Source organism: Fistularia commersonii, chromosome 2, assembly GCF_037954325.1.
Source record: "Fistularia commersonii isolate RoL2024-O1a breed Wild chromosome 2, RoL_Fcom_v1.0, whole genome shotgun sequence".
In the NCBI taxonomy this organism is placed as follows: Eukaryota; Metazoa; Chordata; class Actinopteri; order Syngnathiformes; family Fistulariidae; genus Fistularia; species Fistularia commersonii.
Window position 1 is genome coordinate 20,679,408 of NC_141285.1, and position 19,462 is coordinate 20,698,869.

General features: G+C 43.5%; 1 protein-coding gene and 1 long non-coding RNA gene across 2 annotated transcripts in view; one reads left to right on the forward strand and one right to left on the reverse strand.

Annotated features, from left to right (window-relative positions):
• LOC147236677 (serine protease HTRA1B-like) overlaps window positions 1-13,889 on the reverse strand; it is a 33,398-nt gene extending 19,509 nt beyond the window's left edge. The window contains exons 1-3 of the mRNA XM_086172157.1: window positions 13,256-13,889; window positions 3,644-3,743; window positions 2,976-3,180 (exon numbers count right to left, since the gene is read on the reverse strand). Coding sequence (XP_086028283.1) covers window positions 2,976-3,180; window positions 3,644-3,743; window positions 13,256-13,736 — 786 coding nt within the window. The 5' untranslated portion in view covers window positions 13,737-13,889. The remainder of the gene's footprint in view (window positions 1-2,975; window positions 3,181-3,643; window positions 3,744-13,255) is intronic.
• Window positions 10,670-13,396, forward strand: LOC147236678 (uncharacterized). The gene is made up of 3 exons (XR_015108682.1): window positions 10,670-10,939; window positions 11,069-11,268; window positions 13,267-13,396. It is a non-coding gene; the product is annotated as an uncharacterized LOC147236678 (long non-coding RNA).
• Window positions 13,890-19,462: the final 5,573 nt, after the last annotated feature.

Sequence of the window (19,462 nt, forward strand, 5' to 3'; positions counted from 1 at the left end):
TTTTTTTTAAATAAACACAAAACCGCACTTTTAGCCATTTCTTTTTATGAAAAAGTTATTTTCATAAAAAGAAGCGGTTTTGAGCATTTTCACCTCACGACAAGGATTCTGACAGGGAGACCTCTCAGAAATGGGCGTGCATGTTATCACAGACGCGTGAATAAGTGAGTAAATGGTTTTACATCTTTTTATGACATATGAATGATAAGAGTGAACGGTTGTATGTGAAATATAGTACGAATTATAGTAGCGAATTGTTATGCGTTTCTGTATGACGCGTGAATGAATGAGTGAATTAGTGTTCATTTATATCTAACCTATGAATGACAGTGAAAGCGTGAATACTTGTACATTTCTACATGATGTGTGAATGGTTGTTTGTCTCTACAGGACTGTCTTAGAAATTTAGAATATTGTGATAAAGTTCTTTATCTTCTGTAATGCAATGACAAAAACAAAAGTGTCATACATTCTGGATTCATTTCAAATCAACTGAAATATTGCAAGCCTTTTATTATTTTAATATTGCTGATTATGGCTTACAACTTAAGAAAGCTCAAAAATCCTATCTCAAAATATTAGAACATGGTGAAAAAGTTTTTTTTTTTTTTTTTTTATTGCATTACGGAAGATAAAGAAATTTATCACAATATTCTAATTTTCTGAGACAGTGCTGTATATGACATATGAATGAGTGAGTGAATTGTGAAAAATTTCTACATGACATAGAAATGAGAATGAATGAGATCTGAAATCTATCTGTGAATAAGTGAGTGAATTGTTCATTGATATATGACATGAATGAGTGAATGAATGCTTGTATGCGTCTGTACGGCATGTGAATGAGTGAGGGAATTGTCACATATCTTTATATGATTATGAATGAGAGTGCGAATTGTTGCACGTTTCGAAATAACATGAACAAGTGAGTGAACGGCTGTATGTGTCTGTGTGACATGTGAATGAGAGGGTGAATTATTGTATATTTCTATAGTTAATATAGCGGTTGTATACTGTATTTATACATGATGTATGAGTGACTGAGTGCTGTTCATTTATATCTGACATGAATAACAGTGAGAATGGTTGTTTATCTCTGTATGTATAATATAAATAAGTGAGCGAATTGTGATATATCTCTTTGACCTACAAATGAGAGTGAATTGTACATTTCTATCCGACACGTGAATGAGTGAGTGAGTGAATAGTTCATCTTTATGGCATATGAATGGCAGAGTGAATGATTGTACGTTTCTTTATGACATATCGATAAGAGAGTGAGTGGATGTACACCTCTGTATGCCTCCAGAAACCCCGCAATGCAGGATAAGGGGTATAAAAAATGAACGAATGAATTAACTGATTATTAATTTCAGCAGTTACAATCAGAGGAATAGTTCTAAACTGAAAACCTGTCTATACCTGGGGGACACTAATGGTTATTATCCATCTTATTTTCCATTGACACAGGCCTTTTTATGGACTTACAGAAGAAGAAAAACAGATGTTTTTATATATATATATATATATATACCGTGTATGGAGTCCCTAAACATTATGTAAGAACACATTGCGACATGCCGTCACGAACTGTGGATGTTGAAACTTTTCATTATTCCATGGAGGACTTAGAGGACGTCTCGTCTGCGAAGGAATTAAAAAGACAAGGTCGACTGAGATTTAAAAAAAAAAAAAAAGTTAAAAAAAAAAAAAAAAAAACGACAAAAAAAAAAAAAAAAAGGCGCACGGGGAATTAAATGAAGGTATCCAAATTTAATCCCCTGTAGCTGTGGGTCTGGATAACTATTTTCCATTTAAATGTAATCCAAAATGACAACCGCTCGCCCCTCTGCCCTCTTATTATAACTCGCTCATCCTTTAATTTGCCACTTAACTCTCCCGATTTCCGAGTATCTCTCTTCTCGTCGTCTCACTACACACACACACACACACACACACACACACAAACTATACTTTGAAAAGTGACTGCGCTCCCGCTTCGCCTCCCGTGATGGCCGATGTGGTGGTTGTACAGCCCCTGTGGCCCACTCACGTTTGAAGCGTTTTATTACGATCGTCTGTTTACCACACGTTGGAAATCACTCGACGCTCGTACGGCTTCCACATGTGTGTTTGCGGCCTCTTTCGCAACCCCGTCACTCGACAGTGAACGGCGAGGCCCGCAGCGACAGGAAGAAAAGGAGCCTGTCATCAAGGCCCTCGCGGAGGATCTTATTATTATGAGCATGAGCGGGCAAAATAAACAAAGACGACCGTCACTTGTCTGTCCTCTGTTTGGATCATGAGTGTGTGTGTGATGCGTGTGTGTGTGTGGGGGGGGGTCGGCGACGCTTTTGCGAGGATCTATCCCAGCCATTAGACCGAGCCCGAGGAGGCACTCGGCTCTGCTATGATTCCCCGTCATTAGACCGCCGGCTTCCAGCCAGACATTCCTGTGCACGACTGTCGGCTGTGATTATCATGTAACGCCGATCCCTTCCAGCCGGGCTGACAGGAAAACAAACAAACGGCGGGAGGGGGGGGGAGGGGGGGACGCCAGGAGTGCGAGACAGAGCCATTTGGAATTAGATAAGAGAATATAAATGTAGTCGATTAAAAACAGACGTCGGTGGTGAGGGAAAAAATCTAAGCAAGCCGCATATCACCCCCGCCCCCCCCCATCCCGGTCGTACCAATAAATGAATAGATAATAAATAAAGATATATATAACAGCGTTTCCCAATTGTCGAGCAGGAAGAAGCTCCTTTTGCAAATCGTTGGGTGGAAGGTGTTTTTTTTTAAGGAAAAAAACAAACATTTTGGTTTTATATTAGGAATTTGGCGGTCTTGGGGAATGACCGGTTTTAAGTTTTGTTTTGCGTTTTTGGTCAATTTCTCGAATTTGTGCCAACGAAGGAGAGAAAGGAGGAAAACAACATTCTGAACTCGTTTTTTTTGAGAGAGTCATCACTGACCGGCGCGTCGATCTTGATGAGGGCGATGTCCGACTTCTCGTCCACATCTTTGATTTTAGCGTCGTAGGTGGCACCGCTCTTCAGCTCCACTTTCACGCGGTGCTTGTTGGCCACCACGTGCGCGTTGGTCACGATCTGGCCGTCCTCCGACACCACGAAGCCAGATCCGCTGGCGACGGCCACCTCCCGCTTGGAATAGGTCATCCTTTTTTTCGGCGCGGTGGAAAAGAGAGGGGGGAGTTACATCGTCTGTCAACATGCCTCTTCATCAGGATAAACAAAGCGGATGGTCTCCATTTGGCTGTTGGACATCTTTTCAAACAATCAGTTTTTTCAATATTTGGAGTTTAGCCACGTGAGGAAGCGACCGAAGAAGATGAGATGCGGACCGGGTTGAAAGGAAAACGCGGTGATGAGAGAGTGGCAGAGGTTCTTAACGGCGCAACGAAGATGAAAAAGAAAAAAGGCGTCAAAATAGGAGGGAGGATGAGAAGCAGAGGGAAATGATAAAAGCTGGGATGATTATTAAAAGGAAACGCGATGAAGGGTTGATGTGGTGTGTTGCTATGCTATTTAGCGAGTTCTGCTTAAGTGCAAAGGATGACTTTAAATGCGTGGGTGCCTCACACACACACACACACACACACACACAGGTGCGCAGTTCTTACTTGCGGTAGAGTTCAATGTGAACCACAGATGGAGCAATTCTCTCCACCACGTCGGCGATGAAGTTGTATTTGTGTCTCGGACTGTCTGGGTTGTCCTGAGCTGGAAATACAAAAACACACACACACACACACACACACACACACACACACACACACGTAGGATGTCAGACTTGTAAAAATAAACCGAAATATTGCATGATGTAAGAACCTGTGAGAGAATAGAAAACCATCAAGTAAAACTGCCCTTAATCATAACACAGTAGGGAAAAGAAAAGATGACAGTTCCTTTGCGGTTGTGACTGTCTGGGGCCGTGACAGCACAGGATGGGCTGACACACACACACACACACACACACACACACACACACACAGATTTTTGCATAGCTATCCTTGTTGGGACATAGAAACTTTAGATTGATGTGCAGCCTTTAACCCAAACTTCAATCCAAACTTCAATTCATGCCCTAAACGTACCATTAACAGTCAAAATGTCCCAATGAGAAGTCTCACACACACACACACATACACACGCACACACACACACACACACACACACACGCACGCACAAACAGACACACGCCAAAGCATTTTGTCTCCACAAAGCATGTTTTGCATGGTTTTCTGAACCCAGAAGTAAAGCTAAACAAGACCACACACACACACACACACACACACACACACACACTTTTCCACACCCTTAACTTTTGCCAATAAACTTTTAAAAGAAATACTTGACCTCCATCCTCACCCTTATCTCACCTCATGGACGATCATGACCACAGTTACAGATTGTTGAAACCGCTAGCAATACTTCTCGCATACACACGTACACCCCCGAACACACACACACACACACACACACACACACACACACAGACAAGGTCTCCCGACACAAATTTGGTGAATCACACCATCCATCCACGGTCGGGTAAGTCAGGAAATGTTGAATGATTTACCTGGTAATCAAGTCCAGCCCAGGAATATTTTTTTTTAACCAGAACTATGAATCAAAACTCTCTAGACCATGTGTGTGTGTGTGTGTGTGTGTGTGTGTGCTTCATCTTTCCACTTGCGGATGCTTATTTTGCCGCATACCTCAAAAGTATTTTGTCTCGAAGGGAGACTTTTCAGTCATTACGTTCTCAAAGGAGGGGCATAATTTGCCAAAGCCGGAGGCAGCCAGGAGCGCTGGGATATCATCGATTCCAGCGAAGGGGTTAAAAACACCCAAAAGAGCCTTTTTTAAAAAAAATAAATAAAAAAATCCCGCCCCGATGCGCGGTTTACGCTGACACGGGCATGGAATGAGCACCATCTTGCCGTAAAAAATGCCACTAAATTATAGAGCAGGGAGGGATTTATCCACCCGCAGTGGGAAATTTCTGGTGTTATGTGATCACCCAATCACTCTCATCTGCCAGATAAATTCTACATGTGCACGAACGTGTCCATCTATCCAGTCTGCAGCCGTGCCAGGGGCTCTGCAAGCCGGCAATTTGGTAAAACAGTGTAAAATGCTAGTGTCAGGATGCTCATGATAACATTGCCAACACTACTTATGTGCAATTTCCACTATTGCTGTGTCCAAAATTACATGCTCAGTACAAGGTACCCAATATATATATATATGCATATAAATATATATAGACACATATACTCTATATATGAAGTGTCACTTCCCATCATTCTCCTAGTTTGTTGTTATTCATGCAAAGCGTGCAAACCTTCCATTCACGTGTAGTTTCACAACACGGTGCACCTACATGCACAATTGGCAGCCGCGCCCAAATTGTAATAAATAAAGAATTACATTAATGTGGCTAAATTTTGATTCATTTCATTGAAATTCAGACGCGGCAAAGTTGGTTCCCACAATTGCCATTTCATGCAAACAGCCCCGAGGGTGGGGGGGGGGTGACACGAAACCGAGGATGTAAAACAAACTGGGGAGGCCCGGCGATGAGATAAGATGCTTGAAATGCAAATGATTTGTGCAAAGTAGCTACAATGTGGGGGGAAAAAGCCATCTGATTGGCGCGAAAACACTACGCTTGAAGACGAAAATGTAAAAATACCCCTTCCAGTGTTTCCACCGGTGTTTCCACTCCCACCTTCTGTTCGGTACGCACCTGCGGGCGGAGGCAGCAGACCAGAAAAGCTATAAATATTAAGACGGTTATTAAGATAATCCTCTTTTCTTTGTGCACCCACACCGGCACGCTGGTTGAAATTTAAAGCGCTGGCACTTGAATAGTTTATGTTTTCAAAAAAGGTGTTTCAGTCAGTCATCTGTTTTGGTTCAGTCATCCTACCAATCCTCCTTTGTGGGGTGGGGGGATAAATGCATGAATGCTAATAGACAAAAATGGCAGCTAACGACCTGCATTTGACCTTTGACCCTAACCATGACTTTCTGCAGCTGCAGCTTAAACTGATACCACCGAGGAGCTCCACTGAACGCCACAGGTCTTTCCTACCTGACGCTATCAGACTTTTTAATTCCTCTCTCTTCAGCTGCAGGGAATCTTAAAATCTTAAAACCTTAAAAAAAAAAAAAAAATCTCACCCTCTTACTGTAAATTGTAATAATTTATCTGTATATATGTTCATAACTGTGCAATTTCATAACAATATTTTTTCATGCTCTTGTGCACTCCTTGTCTTTCACTTGTTACTTAAGACACCACTTTATAGTTTTAACTTGTTTCTTAAGACACTTAATAGTTTATATGTATTTCTTATTCTCCCTTTTTTTTTACTGTTTATACAATTTTCTACTAATATTTATTATTGTTATATTTTTCTTGTAACTCTGGCACAACAATTTCCTTCGGAATAAACAAAGTTGTTCTTATTCTAAAAGTAAACAATTTGACGTGAAAGTGACTAACTCACACCTGTCTTGCTTTTCCACTTCTAAATAGCGAAGCCGGTTTTGGTTTATGACACTTTTTGCACGATATCTAAGAAGGCAAGAAGGTTCACGGTTCGATTTCGACAGGCCGGCCTTTATGTGTGGAATCTTCATGCTCTCCACGTGTCTGCGAGGGCTTCCTCCGGATTCACAGTCCAAAAACTGCAGGGAGGCTCATTGGAGACCCTAAGTTGCCAAAAAGTGCGAAAGAGAGGGCGAATGGTTGTATGTCCCGCGATGGATCCAGGGGGAACCCCGTCTCTCCACCCAATGACAGCTGGGATTGGCTCCAGCACAACCGCGACCCTGAATACGGGATCAGCGGTTTAGATAATGAATGAATCCAGTATTATCATGTCCAAATGTGTGCACTTTGGTCGACTTGGTCACCGTGGCAAATTCCAATTTGCTCTCAGGGCACCGCTGAGATCCGTCGATGAAAGACGGGTTACGCCGATTTGAAAGGAGGCCGCTCAGATGGAAAGCTTTCTCAGATTTGTTATTATTTTTTTTTGGGGGGGGGGGGACGTTAACAGCACAGTCATACGGAGAGAGGTAATGACCAGTGATGAGCGAGACGATTGGAGACGTAAACGGAAACGAACAAACACTGAGATGAAACGGGGTTTGTCGGGGGGAAAAGATTTCGAAAAGAACGTGGAAAACTATCATTTCGTACCTGCTCTAAATTTAAAGACAAGGTTTTAGTCACATCGATCTCAGACAATGACAGCTTTTTGACAGTGAATCTTACAGGGTCGCTATTTACGAGACTACAACTAGATTCTTTCAGCAATTTTTTTTCCCAGCAGGCAATTTTTCTGCAAGTTATCTGCGGATTCTCCGCTATTTCACTCCATCGCTTTTCCTTCTCCGCTCAGTTTTGAGAATTTATGTCGTACAATCCGGGCTGTTCTGTCCACAGCTCCACCATCCGCTTCTATTTCTGGACCATCCAAAATGCCCTTCGTCGTTCCCGTTCATCCAACAAATACTGTCCTTGTCACAAATGCCTCTCTGGCGACCTACTAGGTTTCTTTGTGGTGGTTTTGTTGGCGCTCATCTTTTGGTTATCGATTGTATTCCACCACCGTAAAGACTGAAAGCCTTGCGAAAATGTCCAACACATTTGAAATTGTCAAAAACCTGACACTAGGAAAAGACTGATCTAAGACTGCGCAGATTTCCAGCTTATACTTTACGACCAAGATAACAGGAGCGTGATGATTCCAATAAAACTCCGGTAAGACTTCGGTAAGACTCCTAAAATTTCCTTCTGATTTTCATTTTTTAATGTGTGACCTTGAAAACCTACTTGCAATCCCGCATCAAAAACTAATAACTGAAGGGAAGTCTCATGTGATGTAGAAGACGGCGTGCGGGCCAAAATGACATATTGATTCCAGTATCACTATGTTGCTAAAATATCGGGTCATTTATACCCTTTCCCCCTGAAGCTGAACCCCTGATGGCCTGGCGGCGTGCGAATGTCCGGAGAAAAAGCACTGTAGAAGTCGAGAACATTAAGCATTTATCAAATAAATATTCTTTCCTGTCAGCTACTCACATCTTGGGTCTCACAGCCAATCATCTGCCTCCATTTAACCCTCTCCTCTGCAGCATCTTAACATGGTGTAGTCCAGGGACGGGCAAACTACGGCCCGCGGGCCACATCTGGCCCGTTGGTCTTTTTAATCCGGCCCGCCAAAGATTGGTACAGAATTCAAACTTGATGTGGATGATCGGATCAATGAATGCGGGAGCTCAAACAGAGATTACCGTAATTTCCGGACGATAAGCCGCCACTTTTTTCACGTAAACAACGCTGCGGCTAATATATGGACTTTTTTTGTGTGTGTGTGGGGGGGGGGGGCTAATTAGCTTCACGCCGCGACTACTTGCAATCTTGATCGACTACTTACGACTACTTGATCGGATCAATGAATGCGGGAGCTCAAACAAGAGATTACCGTAATTTCCGGACAATAAGCTGCCGCTTTTTTCACGTAAACAACGCTGCGGCTAATATATGAACTTTTTTTGGGGGGGGGAGCTAACAAGCGCTAAAACATTTATCCTCGTCACATCGGACCGATGAAATGACCGGGACATTCTGAGTCCGTTCAACTCCGACACCGAAGAAGACGACTTTGACGGTTTTAGAAGCCCAAGATAGCGATCGGCTAGCCGGTGCGGCTTATATTGAGGTGCGCTCAATAATCCGGAAATTACGGTACATATTTTTCGGAGCTACTTGAGAATTTTCCTGAGCCGAACAACACAGATTGTCTTTGTGATTGAGCCTTTACTGTGGACATACCGACACGCATGAATGAGCCGGACGTGAAGCTACGAAGGAAAAGCCGGTTTGTGCGTGAAATGCAAGCGAACGTCAGAGCCTTCAAAACCGAGCTGCAAATGTCAGACGGGTTATCATGATATGTACTGTTAACAAATGCGTTTTTTTAATATGTATCGCATCTTGCGCTAACCCGGCCTGTCTGTCCAGTTTTAAAAGTCAATGTGGCCCCTGAGCCAAAAAGTTTGCCCCCCCCCCCGGTTTAGTCTTTCGCTCTAGCCATAAATCTCTTCCAATCATCCTCTAGATCTCCTGCCAGGCAGTTCCAACCTCAGAATCCTTCAACCCTGATCTCCACCATCTCTCCTCTCTCCACATCCAAACGATCTCAATCGGTCGGTTCGAAATCAGAGCAAAAAAAAAAAAACGTCTGCTTCCGTTCCAGCTTCGACCGAAGAGTGCAGAGGTTGGCACTTCCGCCTCACGGCGAGAAGGTCCCTGCTTCGATTCCGACTGTAGACCACTCTGCGTGGAAAGTGCACGTTCTTCCCGAGTCTACGTGGCTTCATCCTGTTTCCACATGCAGCGAATGAGAACGCGAACACTTGTATGCTTATATATGACATCACAATGAGGGGGAATGGTTGAATGTCAGGATGCCAATGAGAGGGAGACTGGTTGTATGTCTATATTACAAGTTAATAAGAGGGAGACTAGTTGAATATCCCTATATGACGTGTGAATGGTTGTATGTCCGTAAGTGATGCAAATAGGAGGGTGAATACGTGTCTATATATTACATGTGAATGAAAAGGGTAAATTATTGAATGTCTATCTAAGATGTGACTGAAAGGGTGAATTATCGATGTGAATAACAGGGTGTGGATGGTTGTATTTCTCAATATAACAAAATAATGAGAGGCTGATAGGTTGATTGTTTCTACATGATGTGCGAATGAAAGGGCGAATGGGTAAATGCATATAATGACATCGTAATCAGAGAGTGACCGGTTGTACTTCCCTATGTGATGTGAATGACAGGGTGAATAATTGTCTATATATTACATGTAAATGACAGGGTTAACAGTTAAATGTCTCTATTTAAGGTATGAATGAAAGGGTGAGTGGTTGTATTTCTCTATGAGTTAATGAGTGGTTGACTAGTTGAATGTCCTGATATGACGTTCAATTGAAACTGTGAATGGTTGCTTATATGACATTGACTGAAAGGGTGAATAACTGTGCATATATATATATATAAATGTATGTGTATATACATATAAATGACATCACAATGAAAGATTGAATGGTTGAATAGGAATGAGATGGTGAATGATTGGCGGTCTTTATTTGACATGTGCATAAAAGGGTGAATGGTTTTATGTCTCTATATTAAAAGTTAATGAGCGGATGGCTCGTGAATGCCTCTATATGACATGGGAATGGTTGAATGTGCACATATGGCCCCATGCACATATGAATCCAGGGTGAACCCGGCCTCTCGCCCAATGGCTGCTCGGATTGGCTCTGACAATCGCAGCACAAGCAGCATAAACGGTATCGATAATGAATGAACGAGCGATCTTTTCTTATCCGTGACATAAATCCAATACCGGATGGACCTTAGTGTCACAAAAGGACAATATTCACGGTTCATTTTCATGATATTTCATCCGATAAGACACCCCGGGGACTCTATCGGGCCAAATCCGCCTCCTGCGAAGAACAAAATTGCATGTTTACCCCCGGGGCGGAACATGACGTCACGCAAGAAGCCGTCCGTACATGTGTTTTCTTAACGTGGATCCAGATTGCGGGGTAGGTAATGGGAGTGGAGGACAAGAAGGATCTCCTCCGTCTAACATTTTATTCTAATCCACGAGCTTTAGACGTCGTCGTCCGACGGGACGGGATCGAACGTGACGCGGCAGCCCCGCAGCTGTGGAAATGTTCACCGGGAGCTTCGGAAAAAAAACAGTAGCGCTCACCGCAGCCTCGCTAGTGTTTGCGGCGCTCGCAGACATGGTTAGCTGCCCGGGAGTGATTTACCAGTCACGTCGGTCACACGTCTAACAAACAAAACGTATGTGATACAGTCTGCCCACCGCTGCCGCCACACTTTTTTTTTTTTTTTTGATGTGCATGTAAACCTTACTCAGAAATAACGGTTTCTAATTTGGGGTTTTCCCTTCGTGTCTCCTGCCTGTTTCAGACCAGATTGGACAGAGCGAGGATGGCGGCGGCGGCGGCGGCGGCGAGTCCAAGCCAGGCATTCCTGCGAGTGGCTGTCGAGGGTGATTTATGAGTGACAACAGAGACAGAGAGGAAAAAGAGAGAGAGAGAGAAGGAGGGAGGGATGCAGACAAAAGAAGGAAAAAGGAGCTTAGCCAGTGGAAGTTTCCGGGCCTTGGGGTAAGCCATAGATCTTTGCAATGGCAGGTGTTGAAGTTTCCATGTTGAACGCATGGCGGCAGCTTCAGATGTGCGCACACACACACACACACACACACACACACACACCTTTACCATCCCGTGCACAAACATCACCCCTTGGTATTTCACAAAATATCACATCACATCCGCCCGTACCAATCGGCCGCGCGCCACAAAATCGGACGTTATCCACAATTTCATCGCATTCCAACCCTTGCAAAAAAAGGCAAAAGCTTTAAAATACGTTTATTTTCTTGTATTTTTTTTTTTTTTGCCCTCGTTCTGTGATACTCCGCCGATCTTCCTCCCCTCTGGTTCGGCGTTCTTGCAAATTTCCAAGCTGATTCCGCGTCAATGTTTTCAAGGTGAACTGCATTATTTACGCAGCTTGAAGTTATACAATTATCCGAGAACGTGTAAAGAAGTACAACTGACATTGAACTTTTTCAAATCAGATAAAATAGAAAATAACCACGGAAATACCTTATCCTTAAATCCCCGATATGAAAATGCATTTCCTAAAAAGGTTACTTTACAAAACTAGCATTCATTACATTACATTGCATTTGGCAGATGCTTTTATCAAAAGCGACTTACAATAGAGGACATAGGGACTGCAAATACACGTTCAATCTGAAGTTAATAAGTAGAGATGAGAAATGCTGGGTGATGATTGGCCGATTCTGTTTAAATTATTCTCATTTTTCAATAAAAGTAATTCATATCTGTGCATACACAGGAATTGATGTATATCCTGTATGGGGATTCCGGAAGCCAGCGAAGTGATTTGACGCTACTGGAAATGTATGGGAATAACGTTGCGCGATATTTTCTTATAAGTCGCCACGTAAATCCAACATCCCACGGCCGATCGCCACGGCGATGATGATGACGACGACGACCTTACGGATCTCTATTCCCTCTCCGTCCGCCGTTTGAGCTCCGGCGTTTCCACCCCCCCGGGTGACGCTCTGATGAAGCCCAGGCTAGAAGACGCATGCCGTTTCTTACGAATCTAACTTTTCAGAAACGCCGCCTTTATCAGACTTCCCGCAAAAAATTCCTGGCTGGTAAGCTCATGTGTTTCTCTGGGCAGGCGTGTATTTTACGAGGCAGTCCAGGGCCAGTAACCCCAAAGCCCACATGAATCCCTGCATCGGCGGAGACCTCGGCTCATGACTTCATCCCGGGCGGTCAAACGTTGGTGTGGTTTAATTGTCATGCAGGGATGCTGGGAGGACGGCGCAGAACAAAAGGCTCCTGTTATGTGAGACACATGAGGATTGTGCCACCCCGGAATAACGTCGACGTCAAGTTCCTATCGTGAGCGATGGTGATTTAAAGAGTGTCTTCCTCCTAAGTTCAGTAACTAAGCGCTTGTTACACGGTTAATGTGTTATTACACAGTTCTTGTAAAGATCTTCTCATGGGATTCTATATATTATCATTTATAATTCTTCTTTGTACTTTTACACCATTCAATCCTCCATTTGTGTGAAACACGTGGCGGAATTGACAATAAAGTTGACTTTCACTTCAGTTTTCGGTAACTGGACTTGATTTTCTTCCCCTTGGAGACGCTTCACGCTTGGAGAAGACCCGAAAAAGTGAAACGTCTTCGAGGGAAGAAAATCGAGTCCGGTTACCACGAGAAGATGGGTTGGTTATTACACAGTTATCGCACAGCAAATGCGTTACAGTTATTACAGTCAAAATTCATCATCTTGAGGGACCGGATTTTGTTCCCTCGATTCTCACTCGGGAGGCTTCGCGTGCAAGGGAAGAATCGGGAAGAAAACAGAGTCCGGTTGCGGCGAGAAGAAGAATTTGACCCGAACTAATCTCCAGACTTATTACACAGTTCTTACATGCTTATTACACAAGTTATTACATGCTTATTACACAATGCGAATATTTTACCGCGGCAAAATGCATTCCTTGACGTTCAAACATCCAACTTCCATACCTTTCCCGCAGGCTCCCCTCTGGATGAAGAGCACAGGTGGCTGCTGGAGCTTCTGCGCACGGCGGCTGACCCTCTTCAGCTCGCAGATGTTGCGGTAAGACACGCCGTCGCTCCCGCACACAGGCTCCGCGGCTTTGCACACGCACATCCCGCTCTTGCCTCGCCTGCGGACGGTGGCGGTGTGGCCCACGCCGCCGGACACCGAGCACTCCAACCCCTCGCCGCACACCGGATCCCCGAGTTTCCCGCCGGTGGTGCACGACTCGCCTTCACCGGACGCGCAAACGGGGCAGCACTGACAGGCGTCCGGCGTCTGGCCCGCCGGGCAGTCCGCCGGGAGACGCGGACACATCGACTTGTCGCACCGGGCGGGACAACCGACGAAGTACCGGCCGGAGATCTGGGCGCACGCCGGCGCGGCGACGGCGACGCACAGCAGCAGCAGCGGCCGGAACATGAGTCCGGTTCCTGGGGAGAACATCCGAGATCTTCACAGAAAAAGAGGGAGGAAAAAAAAAAAGTTGGGAAGTTTCGCGACGGTGCGTCGGGGCTGAGAGCAGCGAGCTGCAGTGGGAGGGGAGAGGAGGCATTTAACAAACTCCACTGGAAAAAAAAAAAAAAAAGAAAAAAAAAAAAAAGGGGAGGTGGAGGGGGGAGGAAAGTTCTGCAGCCGCTGCATCACGCAGGAAATCCAGCTCTGGAGCGGTGGTGCGTTCACGTGACGTGGGAAACGACAGAGCGAGGTGCGGGGAGAGGTGTTTGACCTTTGACCCGAACCGTGAACGAATGCGGTGAACAACCGCAATCGGCTTATCCAGCCAGGATTCAAATGATGAATTCTGGAATTCATCACTCATCACTATATTTTGACGCACAACTATTCACCCTCTCATTTAAAATATTTGGAAAAATAATTCACCCTCTCATTCCTGAGTCATATAGAGCAGTGACCTGCAGTCAGGGGAGGCAGGAGAGGCCGTGCCTCAATTGTCAATCTCAGAAAAGAATGAAAAAATAGAATTGAGTGGTTATATTATACTATAACGGTATTTTTCATTTAACTTCAAAATCGCTGCATTTTCACATTTGCTGTTCAAGTACTGAGAAGAGATGTGTGGTGAGGCCACGGACTGTTGAGCCTCAATGGAGACGACTGACTGCTGGCGGGCTCTGCACTTAAACCTTGTTGCTGTCTCTCTGTATTATGTTATTAAAATGTTTAAACACTTTTGCTATATGAACTACATTTCCAATGCACAGTTTGTTTTTTGTGTGTTATTAGTTTCCTTTGCTGAGTGATCAAAAAACAGCGGCGTAGAGACACCAAGTGAGGCAGGCTGTTCTCCTGCCTCCGGGTAGGGGGAGCTCCTGATTCCAGGGATTTTTCCTGCGACTCCTCTGCTGCAGAATAAAGTAAAGGTGATTTTGATGAAGTCGGTGCCTCAACAGCCACGAACCTCAGCGCACATCGCTGATATAGAGACAGGCATTCACATGCTCACTCATACATCTGTACAATTTAGGTCTCCAGTGAAGCTCCTGTTTCTGAACTGTGGGAGGAAACTGAAGAACATCGAGACCCTTCACATAGGGTCGGAAGCGGCTAGCCACTGCGCAAAACCCAAATCAACTGCTTCAAAATTCTAATATAGATGTTTTTTTTTTTTTTTAAGATCGAAAGACGTCACGTAAGTGAGAATATTAAAATAAGAATAAGAATAAGAATAAGAACAACTTTATTAATCCCGAAGGAAATTGCAGTGCCAGAGTTACAGAAAATATAACAGTAATAAATAATAAAAGAAAGGCAGAATTAGAAATAAAGATAAACTATAAACTATAAAGTGTTTCAGTGAATCTATAAAGTGTCTTAGTAACCAGTGATAAAACTATAAGTGTCTTAGTAACAAGTGAGGTAAGGAGTGCACAATAGTATGATAGAAAATAAAATAATAATAATCATAATAAATAGTTTACCTCCATCAATGTCCACATGGTCATTTGCTGTTTTTCTGCCTGCAACAGAACAAAGGGGCAAACACACACACACACACACACACACGCACACGCACACGCACACGCACACGCACACGCACGCACACACACACCTGTAATTCTGAGTGCCTTTTTTTGTTTTTTTCTTTTTTTTTCACCGCATGTACTTAATTTACTGCTCCCTTTTACGAGTGAGTCACTCCTGGCATCCACACAAGGCCTTGTGGCTAATTAGGGGGAAAAAAAAGTGGTGGGAAAAAAAAAAAAGGATTGGATTTCTGGGGTTCATCTAGTTTATTCGCCATTTGTGATAAAACGGTACGACATGCTGGTCAGCGCAAATTCTGAGAAAATGTCGGGTTGTCCGAGATCGACAAGGATGTCGGCTGCTGTTTCCCGCACAAAACACCAGGCGGATCCAAGAGGGCAAGTCTGAACTCATAGGTTTGGGTTGGTTATTCAACCTGCTGAAGACTCGCAGTTAAGTTTAAACTGGGGTTTAACGCACATCTATGCGCGGCGCCCCCGGCTACTTCCATCGAACATTTCAAGAACTGCATCGTTGGCAGAAATAATGTGCCTTTTTTTTTTTTGAACATCACTTTTCACCCGGTTGGCGGACGCAGGCGCCTCGGCCTGTGGGGAGCTGTTAAATAAAAAACAGTCCAGCGAATGTTCTGCCGGTGAACCTTCGGCCTCACAAGAATTGACCCCTGGTTCAAATCCGAAAACGGGACCCTTCTATGCGGAGTGTGCATGTCCAATCAAAGATATACAACCATTCACATGTCAAATAGACACACAAGCATTTATCCTATATGTTATATATGTATATTCACGCTTTCATTCATGTCTTATAGAGACATACAACAATTCATCTCTTCATTAGCACATCGTATAGATCAGTGGTTCTTAACCCAACCAGTTTCATATGCATTCACCAAACCCTTCTTTATTGGGAAAAAAAAAAAAAATGTTCAAATTCAAGAAATAGGTATACAGGACTGTCTCAGAAAATTAGAATATTGTGATAAAGTTCTTTATCTTATGTAATGCAATTAAAAAAACAAAAATTACTTTTTCATGATATTATAATATTTTGAGATAGGATTTTTGAGTTTTCTTAAGATGTAAGCCATAATCAGCAATATTAAAATAATAAAAGGCAATATTTCAGTTGATTTGTAATGAATCTAGAATGTATGACATTGTTGTTTTTGTAAAGAACTTTATCACAATATTCTAATTTTCTGAGACGGTCCTGTATGTTTTACTGGTGCACAAAATGAACATCAACATCACTGTGTTCAAAGAACAAAACCAGCAAATTTTCACTAAAAACAAAAACATACTAAAGAAGGGGAAGGAATAGGGAAGGGTTCCCTTAGTTTTGCCGGTGCTAAACTACAATTGCTCAACTTGGCATTGCAAATCGTGCAGTTAGGGGGCTGACTCCCATAACGTTATACACTTTATTTTTTTTGTTCGATCATAATCAGTACGAAGGGATTGTACGAACCCTCGGGGTTCGATCTCACCCAGGTTAAGAACAGCTGATATAGACACACTCTTTTATTCCTACGACATGAAGACAATCGCTCACCTTCTCATTCACACAGCATATAAACATACAACCATTCACTCTTTCATTCCCAGATCCGACAGATAGAACCATTCATCCTTTCATTGGCGCTTCATATATTCTTCCAACTATTTTATCTTTCATTCACGTCTTAAAGAGATACAGCCGTTCACTCTTTCATTTGCACGTCGTATGGAGATATAACCATTAACCCTCACACTGCCACGATATGAAGACGAGACGACCACTGAATCTCTCATTCCGCATCATATAAACATACAACCATTCTATCTTTCATTCACGTCATATAAACACAACCATTCACCCTTTCATCTGCAGTTAACCTTTTGCAGAATGTGGGAAAACAATGTTAATCCAGCAATTACCATATTATTGTCAGTGCTGTTATGACTAGTAAGCGTTTGTCTCTATTGCACTCTTGCTTTCTCTATTCCTGTCCCTCTCTTTTTCCCTTTTAACCCCAACTGGTTGAGACAGAAGGCCGCCAACACAGAACCGGGATCCGATAAAAAGCAGTCGTTTACCATTTCCTCGCCATTGTCACTGAGCGCTCGCTTGTGGGGGAACGGCGGGTTTCTGTAAATCGTGTTAAAGAGCACGCTCCGCATGAGACAACTGCTTTTGGATTTGGCACCGGATAAATGAAATCTTGACAGAAAATATGATCTCCAATGAGTTTTGCAATTGGCCGAGAAATTAAATTCGGCTCTGCATAATGAGATTGAGAATGACACGGCGAGTAATTTGCTTAAAAACCTGAAATAAATTAAGGAATATTAAAGAAATAGACAGGAAAGAAATGGGTGGAGAAACCCGCAAGACACAGTTCCACATAAATCAGACAATAGTACAAGGATATCGGTGTAAAGCGCCAGAAAATAAATCATTGTAAAGGATTTCAAGACAGCAGCGGTTTGACATCTTGCAAAGGATTTAGTTTTTTTTTTAAAAAAAAAAAAGCAAATTAAAGCGGAGACACCGATGTCACGATCATCTTCGGACGACGCGGCGATATTCATATCTTTCCACGTCACCCGGCTGCACGTGGCTGACCCGTGCATAAATGAAACCAATTAGGACCCGTCCGGGGATCGGCGACTGGCAAGAGACGGTGGGAAAATACGCAGATGAAAACGACCTCATCTGTAAGTAACTCCCTCGCAAACCGAGGCCAGTGTGTGCGCAGAATGATGGACACCGCTGAGGTCTGTGTGATCTCTCCTCCCCTCTCCTGCCTGCGGTGCTATCTTCGCCGTGAGCCGAGGCCCCTGGGAGTCCAAACGGAGCCGTAATTTGCATGTTGGGGCCACATCAAAGTTGGCGTCCTCCGCCTGAGCCCGATGAGAAACAGATATACTACTGTATGCAAAGCCGGGGGAAGGACAAAGCTCCGCCACGTGGGAACGAGATGTGAAATCTCTCCGGGAGCTTCTTTTTTCGTACGGCGTACCCGAGAGGAAAAATTGCAGAGGCCCCGTTCCGTTTGTATCTACATGTCACGGGTTAATACTCTGCACTTAATGCGAAACGACTTCACGGAATGGCTTGATTTACGGAGAATTTCTGCAAAATTCGATGCATGTCGACACACGTGTTGGAACAACTTGACGTTCTGCAGCCTTGAGGGTCAGTGGGTCATCAGAACTATATCCTAAATGGAGGTTTATCTCGTAATTAGGCCTTGGCTCCCGTTAATTTCAATGTTGTTCGAAAAATTAAGTAAATTAAGAAAAAAAAGATATTGCTTTTCCCCCTGAGTATAGGATTTCTTTGTGATATACTAAGATTATTGAAAAAAAGGCGTCAGATATATCTGGGAAAGCGCCGCCATTAAAATCAGATTCCATAATGCCTGAGTAATAATGACTGGGAAAATGAAATGCAGTAATTAAAAAATAGTCATCCCATCATGATTGAATGATGATAAGAATGAATGCAAAGTACCTGTCTCTACTAGATTACCTTGACACTCTATTTTAACTTAAAATACTGAACCCTGAAACAATATAATGTTTGTTATGGTTGGAACTTTAGCTGGTGTTGCAAATCTAGAGAGGGAACAGAATCTGTTCACCCAAGAATGTACAAAGTAGTCATGACATTCTACTTTTCAAATCAGATAAAATACAACTCACTGAAGACAATCCTTAAATCTCCCATATAACAATGTTAATTTGTGTGTACTTAAGACATTTTAATTGACAATGACTGAACGGGTTAATTTACTCCAAAACCTGCTGTCCTGTATTTCCAGTGCTTCCAGCGGCTGCGGTTCGGTCGGCAAAGCGGGGCGTCCCTTCCGATCGGAGGGTTGCCGGTTTGATCCCCGACTCCCTGGTTGCTCCTGATAGACCGCTTGGCGCCTTGCAGAAGCTCCTCCACCATTGGTGTGGGAATAATCCGGCGTAAAGCACTCTATAAGTGGAGACCATGGACCAATGGTTACTTTTAAATCCATTTTTTCTCTGGCAGACTTCTTTAACGGTGGGAATACTTGCAGCCCTTTTTGTAAACCTGGGTTGTTACCTCTCAACACCAGAAGAGGGCGGTAGAAGCCCTTTTAGCTGATACAGCTACACAGTGAAGACACCAAAGTGGTGAAAGTCAAT